The sequence below is a fragment of the Gossypium raimondii genome, chromosome 7 (assembly GCF_025698545.1).
Source record: "Gossypium raimondii isolate GPD5lz chromosome 7, ASM2569854v1, whole genome shotgun sequence".
Classification (NCBI taxonomy): Eukaryota; Viridiplantae; Streptophyta; class Magnoliopsida; order Malvales; family Malvaceae; genus Gossypium; species Gossypium raimondii.
In genome coordinates this window covers 22,548,631-22,561,581 of record NC_068571.1, presented here as the reverse complement: position 1 = coordinate 22,561,581, position 12,951 = coordinate 22,548,631, and the positions used below count along the sequence as shown (strand labels likewise).

Below are 12,951 nucleotides of genomic sequence, written 5' to 3'. Positions count from 1 at the left end.
TAGTCAAAATGTGCTTGAGCTTGTAGAAATACAAGTGATTGGTTAAGAGCATGTATATAGGTTGATTGTATTTACAATAAATTTGGCATGATAATGAATGATCTTAAATTTTTAGTTATTAGAATAATAAGTTCTATATATTACATTGTAAGTATGCATTAAGTAATTGAATGTACAAAATGACATAGAAAATATAGGAAAACAAGCATGCTAGTATGTATAATAAATGATTAAAGTTCTGCTTACTTGATTGGTTAAATTTGTGAATATTGAGATACTTAGGGCACGTTTGGTTCACTGTAATGGAATAGAGCTGTAATGGAATAGAACTGTAATAGTAATTCAATTGTTTGGTTGAATGGAATGGAATAGAACTGTAATAGTATTCTTGTGTTTGGTTGAATGGAATGATGTCGTAATAGCATAAGGAAAAAAACTAAAATGACTAGAATACCCTTAGCAGAAATTTTTTTAGGTAGATGATTAGTGTTATTGTTATTAAATTTTAATAAGATTATTAATATAAATAATTTAATAAAATAATAAATAATTTAACCATATTTTAACAATTATTATTAAATATAAATTAATAAAATAATATAAAATTCTTAATATAATTATTATTATATGAATTAAAAATCATAATATATAATACTATAAAATAATATATAATTTAATAAAATTTCTTAAATATATGTTTATGTTTTTATGAAAATGATATTGAGCTTAACATATGGTCTTTGCATGCCAATGTAACTAAGCTCATTTGAAACTGTGTAAGAATCCTTATTTTGTTACAATCCATATGGTATTTTGAGATGCATGTCTTATTGTCTTTTCAAAGCTATTTATTAAGACCATATTCTTCTTTCTAAACTCTTATTGAAATTTGCCCGTCAATTGCTTGTCCATCTAATTTCAAAAACATTGAAAACCAACTATTATCATAAACAACCAAGCAAATTAAATGAAACTTTTTTTTATTTTTTGAATACAAGAGAAATTTCACGTACAATATCTTTCTCGTTGAATGAATGCAAATGATTCACTATGAATGTTTCATTCATAGGATCTCCCTTGCTGTAACTTCTTCTTAGATAAATATTGAAAAACAATTGCAAACAAATAATTAGGGAGCATGCCTCTAAAAGGATTTTTTCATTAATTTTATAAATGTTAATTGAGAGAAACAACTCCAGAAATCATTATATGTTGTAAATGATTCAGCACTTATAAGCTAAACAAAGGAGCTTGATGATATCCCAATACACAGGTTGATACAAACTTGATAGCAATCTTCCATCAAAAGTGTATGGATGAAGATAAGAGATGGTGACATTTTGGTAAGATAAAGGTTCCAGGACAGCTTATCGCCCCAAAAGCGCAACACGATCCTTCTGTACTACCTGTGTCAGGTTGATGTCAAAGAGTTCGCATCATATAGGCATCTTCATCTCATAGAAGGGGTTTTTCAAAACATAATCTGTGTAGAGCTCATAAACAACTTTCAAGAGAGCCTCCATGTGCTGTGTCCCAGGTTTGCAAACTACGAAGAACTTTGTCCCTGCAAATCATAACATGCATATTTGCAAAATCAACAGTGTAGAGAACATAATGCCTAGTTGTCTACAAAATCATGGTTTCAGAAAACATGCACATGAGGCTACCTCCCAAACAACCCATGTCTGGAAAATGCCATTCCATGTCAAATGCAAGAACAAGAGATTTATTTAGCACAAATTTTCAGGACTAACAAGGAGAAATAAGTAAACCACCCTTCAAGTTTGTCAATTTTCTGATAATATGGTCTCAAGTGTTATACTTATCATTAATGGCACAATTAGACTAACAAATATTTTGATACTATCATCCTATCTTCAAGTTGAAGCATAAAAAACTGGTCGACAAGCATTAAATACAAAGTATTTCATTGCCAACAGTTCTCGTTTCGTAGTTTCAGCTTCGAGAAAGTGTAAAAGCAAGCATTGCCAACTGCGTCCATAACAAATTATTCAAGCTTCCTATATTTATATAAAAATAAATTTCCAGACAGTTTCATTTTCTATTCATCATCTTACATGATATGAACTCCCAATATTCGTATTTTAACCAGGAAAAAAGGGCAAGATTAATTTCCTTAATCGAATCAACGAACATCCAAATAATGGCTGACCAATCCTAGTCTTCAACTTTCAGTCAACCGAGTGGGAAAATCAAATCTGCAAATCAGTTTTCTCCAATTCTACTTTTGCACTTCAAATTTCCCCAGTATTCAAAATAGTACAATTGATATTTTTAAACAAAAAATTACCGGTAAGAGATTGAAAACAATGGAGATCAAATGTATTAGCTTCAAGTAGCTCAATTTCAGAACAACCAGTGGTAGGCGATAGCTGCTGTGAGATAGCGTGCATCGAATGCCATAGACTAGCCACTCTTAAGCTATCATTAGTATCCATGCACCCTTTGGATCCACAATCCTTCAGAAAAAGAAAAACTTTACTAAAGGGTTTCAAAGAAATGGATAAAGCAACCAAAATTATAAATAAGAATACACCATAAAACAACCAAATTGATAAGAATTCAAAAAATCATAAATTAAAAAACATATATATTAGGGTATAAGGGAAAGGGAGAGAATATTTGAAGGGAGAAAACTTACATATAGGTGAAAAAAAGAAAAGAAGAAAGAAAGGATTCTCACCTTTCTGTTGAGAAGGAAAAAGAAAAGGATGAAATCAAAATCAAAGGGGTTGTTGGGGGTGGATTTGGAGATAACTGGAACAGAACGATGGCATACACACTATACTTAGCCCAAGCTCTTTCCCCTATATCTTCCTTTTACTGTAAATAAGGAGGTTCAACTAGAAGGAAGATGAAGATGAAATGGCGAATGGATGCTTGATTTGTCGTCAATTAAGAAGAAATCTGGTGAGGGTAATGTCGAGGAAGAAATCTGGTGAAAGTGAAAACAATGAAGAAGAAATCTGGTGAAAGAGAAGATATGAGTTGGGGATTTCAGATTGTGAGAAAGAGAGGAGAATGGTGAGGGTAAAATTGAAACCTTTCTCTAATTTGTTATTCCACCCATTCCTTGAATCACCATTCAGTAGGGGGAGGACGGAATGGTTTGATAGATTTTCACGCTGAATAATCCCGTAACGAATATGGCTGTAATAATTATTCCATCCAACCAAATGTTGGTTTGGTGGTCGGCCCACCGAATTGAGGGGAATGTATTCCTATTCCCCCCAACCAAACATGCTGTTAGGGATGACCTAAAGCTTTGCTTGGTATAACCCAGAACCAAAAATCTAACCTTATTCATCGATCCTTAGTACCTATTTTGAGCCACAAAACACTTCTTGATGAACCTTCATACAAAACCCAAGCAAAAATATAAATTTCTACTTACCCTTTTTCTTTGGTCCCTGAAATGCACAAATTCAGATGTCTGGCCATACGTATTGAGGGATAGGTAGATACATCATGACAATTTTGTAAAAATTAGAGTGAAATAGGAAGAACCAGTGTGATATAGTGATTATAGGTTTAGCCAAAATGTACAAAATAAGAGAAAAATTCAGAAAAAGTCAAAACGAGTAAAAAAATACTTAAGAAATGAAAAAAAAAGCATTGTGAGTGAGATGTGTTGAACAAGTCAAATGTGAAAAAGTCACAAAGTTAGAAAACTCAGTCATTAGTGTACAAAAACTCGTAAGCTAGCCGTAGTTACTTTATCATGTTGTGACTTCTTACATGGAGAAATAAGGAAGGTGAGAGAAAGAGAAATAAGGCAGTAAACGAGCAAGGGTTATTAAAGGGGAGAATAAGGAATAATACGATGTGTCAAACTACTTTCATGCTTGAAAATATTTTGATACTTCTTGTTTTTGAATTCCATACCAGTCCTAAGCCTCAGAATGATACAAGCCAAAACACTCTATGTGATCTAGGTAGATTTATTCATGAATTGACATTATATTGAGTAATTACAACAATGACTATTTGTATTCTGCTAGGATAATCAAATTACCTGTATGATTTATTGAGGGATCTGTATATTGGAGGACCTTACTGTTTGTATACTTTGTAATATACTAAACTTAGGTGTTTGAAACTGAAAATGGTAAGTTGCTTATATATCATGCTAGAATTTCATGTACGTATGATTTTTCCTATTTATGTGTTCCAAAACTTGTCATTTTCTCATATTTGTTCAAGAGTCATTTTATTTTAGCTTTTCTATTTTCTTTGCTTGAGGACAAGCAATGACTTAAATGTGGGGGAGCTTGATCTGCCACAAATTGTTTTAGTAGATTAAACTAGTTTTCGTACTTAAAGAGCTTGAATATAAGAAATTTTATTATGTTCTATTTATTTTTTCAATTTTAGTTTTCAATTAATAAAAAGTGTGGTTTGAGCCGTTTATATGACCTTAAAGGACAAAGTAGGCCTAAGGGAAGACTAACGTGTTTAGTGAGTGTGTAGGACACCATTAAGAGGCATGAGAACTTGAGATTGGTCACCATGTTGCAGCACAGAGGTTCGATGTCACAACATCATGAGCAAGAACCCAAAATACCAAGTCTACCTTTGGTGTCGCGACATAGATAAAGGATATCACAACACAACCTTGAACTCACTAAGCACACTTAAGGACACCACCTCAATTCTATATTAATTAGATCTATTTAAGTTTAGGTTAATATTAATTTAAGATGAGGAATTAAACAACAAATGCTTTAAGGTAATCTAGGTCAAAACTCACAAAGTTCATTTGAACTTAAAAATGTTTATTTATGTTTCAAGTTTCGCTTTAAGAGTGGGTACGCCAGGAGGGACCAAGCCACGATTGTGCCAAGGGGGAATTCGGGTTGCGTCATTATGCATATAAAGGGTACTGTAGGAGCATGGCACATAGTACACTATGCCATGAAGAGTCTATTGTAACATCAAATATTCAGATCCGGTGTTTCAGGTCAGGTAGAAGGTGTTACATTTAAACAACTAGGGAAAAATCACGAAATAGGGTCACACAGTCGTGTGTCTAGACCATGTTAAAATTGAGACTGTGTAAGCTGGAGTCACATGGCCATGTATCCATCTTTATTCATGTTATAGCTAAAATGCCATTCGCATGGACTTGAGCTTGCTCCCTTCGCACCATCCTTGAGTCATCCCTTGATCTTGCAATCAAGGAAAAACACTCGTAAGTTCGAATGAACTTAGTGAAAATATGTACAACAGTGTTTGTAAATGACTCTTGAAGTCTCAGATAATAAATAATTATTGCACATAATTAAACTCCCTGGGTAACGTAGAAGGTTTTGCAATTCAATTGGCTTAGACGACGATATATGTTCTTCTGGAATATATAACTAGCGGATATATCAGTGGTGGATTTATAAGTATTCATATGCTTTTGATAACCACTTTTTAAGACTATATTTCGTTAAGATTTATTTCAACATCTTGTTCTAACTTGTTGGTTGTCTCATTAAAGATAGCCACGCAAGTAGATGTGCAGATTTTCAACAACTTTGGCAAACTTGCAAGCAGTTCTCCAAGAAGGCAGACTCTCACGTTGATTCCGCATCAAATCCAAACTCAACTTATTGTATTATCCGGATTTCCATTTCTTTATGACCTAGCTTGTGCATACTCCATTTTAAAGGAAAACCCATTTACTTCGAATAGAAGATTTGAATGATAGTTTAAACACCACTCTTTCTTTGCAAAATTGTACTTGTAAGATAGTTCTACTGGACTTTCCCTCTTCAAGATAGTCTGAAACAGATAATCTAGCAACAAATAGTCCTCCTCATTAGATTGTATAAGGTGAACTTCCCAACACTAGATAGTCTTAACAGACATCCCCTTCATTCATTAGTCCTTAGCAAACATTCTACATAAGGTAGTATTTGGTAGGTTTCCCTTTTTTGGCGACTTCTTTTCCTAGAACACATAGAAATATAGTCTAGAAAACTGCCTTGCTTCCTTAGAACCAATGTTGGCTTGATGGCTATCTCCAGCGGATTCTTAATGGTGGATACATATTTGAAATATCTTAAAGAAAAAAATTCCCTTTTCCCATATATATCCACATGCAAGACGCTTTCACATATTCCTCTTGCCTTCGCGTCTTGGCTAGATTTCTTATCAGTACACTCACCAGCGTTCCCTTACGTGCCATAACCGTTATGATAGAATTTTCTTCACGCGAGTCATACAGTGGTTTCCTCATATATGCCTTGATGGACATTCTTGTTTACTGTTTTGACGGACTCCATTTTTGCCATAAGACAAATCTGTCCTCCACTGGATCATGCCATGGCTAGCCGAGAACTTTTGACTTTGAAGACCATTTTCATGGTATTACTCCGTAAAGCTGATCTACCACAATTCGTTGTGGAAAATTAAGGGCTTTTCGGCACTTAACGAGCTTATTTTCAAGTATTTTTATATGTTTTTATATCATTTTTTTTATTTTTAGTATCTTAAATTTAAGTTATGCTATGACCTAATGGGCCACGATGGGCCTAGGGATGATCTAACGACTCTATCTAGTGTGTAGGACACTATTTCTTTATGGTTTCCATTTGCAATCAGAGTGACCTTTGTGACTATTAAAGGAAACTCCGCTTCTGGGCACAAATCGATACCGAAACATATTTATTTTCTTATTCCCTTCTTTTATTTAATTTTCTACTTTGTATGTTAAATATGAGTTTAGGGATTATTGCATTTAGATCCATGAGAAGCTAATTTCCTTAAAGAGATTAACGAATGGATGTGTAACTAATTAATAAATGAATTATGGTTTAAATATGAGTTAGTTGGTTTAAGTTATGTGTGATTAAACCCTAGGAAGTGATGCCCTTAGAAAGTCATTTAAGATAAATGAGACAAAGGATAAAAATAATAATGTTATCTCAAATAATCAAACCGAAATTGCCAAGAGGGGGTGAATGGACTTTTAAAAATTTGTAAAAGCTAGAGAGAAAGGATAAAAAAATTTGACACAAGAATTTAAAGTGGTTCGGCCCCAATTGCCTACTCCACTACCTTAGCTTTCCACTACTAATAATTTCTCCAAATTCACTAATTTCATAACCTTTAAGGATAAGGTTTAACCTTACAAACTCCCTTAAGTTTTCTACCCAAACCTTAAGATACAAACCCTCTCAAAGAGATACAAATAAGCAAACAAAGAAATAATCCTTACAAGATCAATGTGTTTACAAATTAAGCTCAATTACAATGAAAAAAATACTTGAGCAAATAGAATGGAAATAAAGCTCACAAGGGTATGAAAGAAAAGTATGGATGTCACACCCTAGGTCAGGCGAGTTCAAGGATAAGGCGTATAATAGTGAAAGAATCTATGTTTGGTGGGTTATAATTCACCCATTTGTTTCTTGTGGCGTATACTTGTAGGTGCATAGTATACATCGAGTAATTTAGTGGAAATTTTCTGTTAGATTATTTGATTAGTCAAAGGGGAAAGGCCTCAGTTAGACAAAAAGGAAAATTATAGTATGATTTATCACCAAATGTATAATATGCCTAGTTTGTTTTGGTATTGTTCTTGCTGGGTTGTGAAGTGTTTGGTTAGGAATCAACTGAATTGACTGTCTTAATATTTGCTGCATAGGATTTTTAATTATGTTTCTTTTGGAGTCTGTAGGCCAATAAGAGAGACAAACTCTGAATTCAAGTGAAACTTGTTGAATGTCTGTAAGGGAGATTGGACCAGATTTATATATGAGATAAGAGTTCTGAGAGGAGTTTTTTTTTAGATTCAAAATGCTACTCTTTGATTCTTTTTTGGAATTGATTTCATTTATTCTTCCTTGCACTGGAACCTTAAATTCTAGGTTTAACGAGTGGTTATTCTGCCTTTGGATAAGTATTACAACTCTACATGCTAAATTCTGAAAAAGTAAGTCTGGAAGGAATGTGTGAACAATAAGATGTAAGTATAAGGTTTGGCATAGGGGTTGTAAGTGCTTGAGATGATGGTAAGTTATATATGAATAAGTTTTTAATGGTGTTTCTATGTTATGTAAGCAGTGGTTGTTGTTGTTGGTTCGAAAGAGATGTCTGAGTCTAGAGTTTAGAACTACAGAACATGAGTTAAGGTGAGTCTTCATCTTGACTCTTTTATATGAACTATTCAAATAAGAAATATATTTATATTCCTACATAAATGGAGTGAAGGTGAAGTTTACAGAAACTGGTAAGGTGTGAGTATGGTAAAGATGAGAGATGTGTTGTAATAAATTGTATAAAGTTCAGTTAATGTAATGGTGTTCTATAAGCAGGCAGGTAACGTCTAGTATATGATATGTACAAACCAGTAAAGAGGTGATCATTTGGTTAAGTGAATGCTGAGCTGAAGCTTTATTGTGAAGCCTTTGGTATGGCAGTTTTAATGCTAACCAGACTGGAATATCACAATTTGAAAATGAGTGTAAGACCATGAGGTAAAGGCCTATGGTAGCTTGGTATGATTTGAAAACTTTCATAGTGCAACCTCCAGTAAGATGAAGACTGGATTGGTAGATCACGATACATGAATTTATGTAAGACCATGTAGTTAATACCCATGACACTATGAAATTATTGTATGCATGTTCATGGTGTAGCCATCGATAGTGTATGAATCGAAATGGCAGATCACGATACATGAAACTCTATGAAGTCCGTCGAGACAGTAAACATGAGATATTGTATGATGCCTTTATGGCATATTTCATTTGACCCTTGATGCATGGTTTGTCCTGTGTGTCTGGTAAGTTGTGTATATTCGTCTTCATGATAAAATGTGAATCAATTATGTTAGTTTCGTAAAAATTTGGGCTGAGATTAGGTATTGATATGCTCAGAGTTAGGAGCTGAGTAAGATTTGTGAAATAATAGAATAAGTTATTAGAAAGAACTGTATAGCTGTATGGTAATGAAGGTATCTGCATAATGATCTGGCAATGTTAGATATGGTTATATTTATAGTTATGAGTGACCTAAGAAATTGTCAATGTGAGATCATCTGTGTTATGAAATGATTGAAACAGAGTTACTTGGAATCAGTCATATCGGGGTTCTGTTTGGATTGTAATGATCTTTTCTGAAATCATATGAAGTTTGAGTTATGGGTATTCTGAGTATCCATGGTTTTGAAAGTAATTAATGATGTGAATATCAACAGATTGATCTATGAAATGGGTTGTATGGTATCGAATCAAGGTATGATATGCTTAATGGTTTTATGGTACTTGGATCTACACAAATATTCACCACATGTGTATGTGTCTACCTGTAAATAATGATAACGAACAACTATTCTAAGTTAAGAGTGAGTATTAGAAAATGGGTTGTATTAGTTAATAACAAAGAAATAATGTATATTTGAAGAGTATATAATTGACATATATGTATGTATTACCACTATAGTGGTATCCGCCAGATATAAGTGGTTCAAACAGATAGTTGATGCAAAGGCATTCTTTCAAGAATATCAAGTGTCCATCAAGGTAATTATGTTGTAAGGCTTACTAAGTTCCCTTGATCTTACTCTGTTCATTATTGTTTCAGGTATTCGGCATGAGTTTGCGCCAGGAGGGATGATGCCAGGAGTATGCTAAGGTAGAGGAGTAGATTGCTATTATGCATATAGTGGAAAGATGGCGTAGTCTAGGATTGCGCCTTCTGTGTTTGTTTTTAATAAACTACTATATTATAAATATTTGTATCAAGTCTGTTGTAACAAGTTATTTTATAATACTTCATTTGTTTTCAAATGATAAGCTTTTCAGTAAAGTGTTAAATAAAGTAATTTGAGAACTAAGAAGTTGTTAATTGTTTGATAAATTATTAATTAATGTGTTTAGTAACACCCGAGATCCGGATTCAATGAATCGGGTCTAGTTGAGGGTGTTACAATGGAAATATTTGGGACAAAGGTTGTTTGATTGATCTTTTTGCTTGAATATGCTTTCTTGTTCTTGTAGGACCTTTAGAAGCTGATATTTATTCATTCTAATTCAATTCTAACCGTTGTGGTTGTTGAGAAAATAAATAGAGCCATTCGGGATGAAAATACCAGATCATTAAATTCACCTACAATAAAAAGTACCAATACTTTTTCTACGAGTATCGATGCTAGTAGCATTTAATGCTTGGTTTAGTGACTGTTAAAGTTAGTTTCCAACTATACTAAGAATGATTTATCGATACTTGATAAAAGGTACCGATATATTTTTAATGGGTATCAATACTTTTTTGTCATTGTTCGAAAGATCATAAAAACAGAATGAAGAAATGGTATCGATATAAAATATGGTATTGATAAAATTCAGTAGGTATCGATATATTTCTAAAAGTATCGATACTTATTGTTTTTGTTCAATTTTATTCAAGTTAGAGAACAGTTTTCAGATCGATAAAAAAAGGTATCGATAAAAATCATATTGGTATCGATACATTTTGGAAAATATTAATACTTTTGTAGGAGCAATTTTTCAATTGATTTAAGATTGTTTCAATCAAGTTCAAGAGTTTAAAATTATTTTTGAACTTTGTCCAAAATATTCTAAGTGTTCAAAACATTTTCTAAGATGTTTGGAAGTCTTGAAATAATTTTTATGCTTTGAACTTTATTTATTCTTTGTTCTAAAAACAATTTTTATTTAAAAACATTTTGCTATGTCAAAATAATTTATCAAATAAAGCTGATTTAACATATAAGTTTACCTAGAAAATTATAATTTATCTTGGTCAAGAAAGTGAGGCTGAGAGGTAAGCGTGTATTGGTCAATTAGTAATTAGTTAGAGGCCGAAAGGTACTAACTGGTTAATTAATAGATAACTCGATAAAACTCGAGTTCTAAAGTGAATTAGGAGTATTGAAGTGAGTGAATCCCTTGCTTGTTTTATTGGATTCAATTTTGGTTGTTAATTGGACATTTTTTTTTAGATAATTTTATTTAATTTGATTTTTGGTTTAATTAATTTATTTTAATTTGATTTTTTGTAATATAATTTTAAATTACTACTATTTAGCCATGTTAGTGTAGGAAAGTTAATGTAAGTTTAATTCAACCTCCCTTGGGTACAATCCTCGGAATGTTTCTCGGAGTGTTTCGTTGTAACACTTTACTATATTACAATTTGACACGTATACTTGTGGACACTACTGTTTAATTAGATATTTATTTTTTGCAGTATTTTTGGTCCAGACATTCGTACGTCTGGTGGCGGTCAAGATTCAGTAGATCATTTCCATGATGCCGCTCCGTAGAGTCAGTAGATCATTTTCATGATGCCGCTTCGTAGACCCAGTAGATCATTTCCAACCAAACTTCCTTAAATCCTCCTAGTTAACTCCAACATGTTAACCTACAAGGTTGGGACATTATCATATTTCGCAACTCCATTTCATATTTACTTCATCCGTTCTTTCATCGTGCCAATTTTCCTATCTTCAACTAACCCGCCAAAATAATTCCCTCTTTACTCCTCATTTTATAACCAGGCATGTCACGCACATTATTACAACCAATACTAGTTATTCATACTATATCATAGAATACTTCACATACCAATTCATCGATGCACAACCCTATCATGTAATCAAAGAACATACTTGGAAACGTTCATGTAATTGCACAGTTTTATGCATGCTAATTTGTAACCTCCTAAACCCGAGCTAGATGTTATGGCTAGATTGAGAAGGCTACATTAGCCACTGAAATGGCTAAGCTAACTTACGTTACTTTTGAAGACTTTAAATAAACTCATTTTAGAGAAAATCATAGTTGTACTTTGAGTTAGCTTAAAAGCATTCATTCATTAGGTCGTGTATGCTTAGGATTCATTTTATTGTTGACAGTGTTGTTTTAGAAACACCGTTTGCTTGTCGCTCTTCTTTAAAAAAAACTCGAAGTTAAACCAATGCAGCAGAAACACCATTTTTCAAGTCATTTTGGAAAATTAGTTGCTTTATAGATTTTTTTTTAAATAGTTCCTTTGCAATGCAGCGGAAATTAGGGAACAATATCAAATTTTACTTAAGCTCGATATCATGCATTATCTGGTTATTATGCTTGAGTAATCCATGCATGCAAGAATCCCCAAAAGAAAAGTTATCAAGCCACAGACCAGAAATAATTAAAAATTACAAACTAAAACCAATAAAGACTTAATAATACTTATTAAGAAAAAATAATCCGAGGTCCAAGGTGATTCTCTGGATGCCGAGTCTGGTCCTAATTTCAAGGTTTACCTGAAAAGTTAAACACTATTGGGGGTGAGCTTATGAAAAGCTCAGTGTTAGTCAAACAATTATTTGAACAAATATAAATATCAAAAACAGTGAAACAGATTAGCTTTAACAGAAGAAAACAGAACCATTATAGGAATTTCATATCATTAGATAGCCATTATCAAATTGATGTCAAATAGTGTATGAGCATAGGTCATCATTCATTCGAGTGACAATCTTTAATTTTGATACCATTCAATAACAACAAAATACAATACGTAGCATAAATCAATAACACAATACGTACCATTGTGTTGGTATCAATCAAAATCGTTCAATTTTACATACTTTATGGATTTTCATTGTGTATAAATAGTACCCTTTTTAGAACACAATATAACAAATATCTCATGCGTTTAAATCATACATAAGCTTAATATCTCAACACATTACATCATTCAGTCAAACATTCTCATATCTCATAACTCAAATATGCAATTACAAACTCAATCAAACATTCATACTATCAAACTTGTCAACATGTCAATCTTTTAAGGCTCAAAACATACCTGGTTCGGCCAATCAAAAAATCAATAATTTGGCTATTAAGTCAATCCAATCAGCAAGCTAATTTATCAAATATAACATGATATTTAACATTTTCAAACAATTTTATGAGTTTAGGA

The 12,951-nt window shown here is 32.6% G+C and overlaps 1 protein-coding gene across 1 annotated transcript; it reads right to left on the bottom strand.

The window, feature by feature from the left end:
• Positions 1 to 1,190: 1,190 nt before the first annotated feature.
• Positions 1,191 to 3,462, bottom strand: LOC105784647 (uncharacterized). The gene is given in 3 exon segments (XM_012610541.2): positions 1,191 to 1,564; positions 2,312 to 2,502; positions 3,416 to 3,462. Coding segments are annotated over 3 exon segments (435 nt in total). The 3' UTR covers positions 1,191 to 1,367.
• Between the last annotated feature and the right edge of the window lie 9,489 nt (positions 3,463 to 12,951).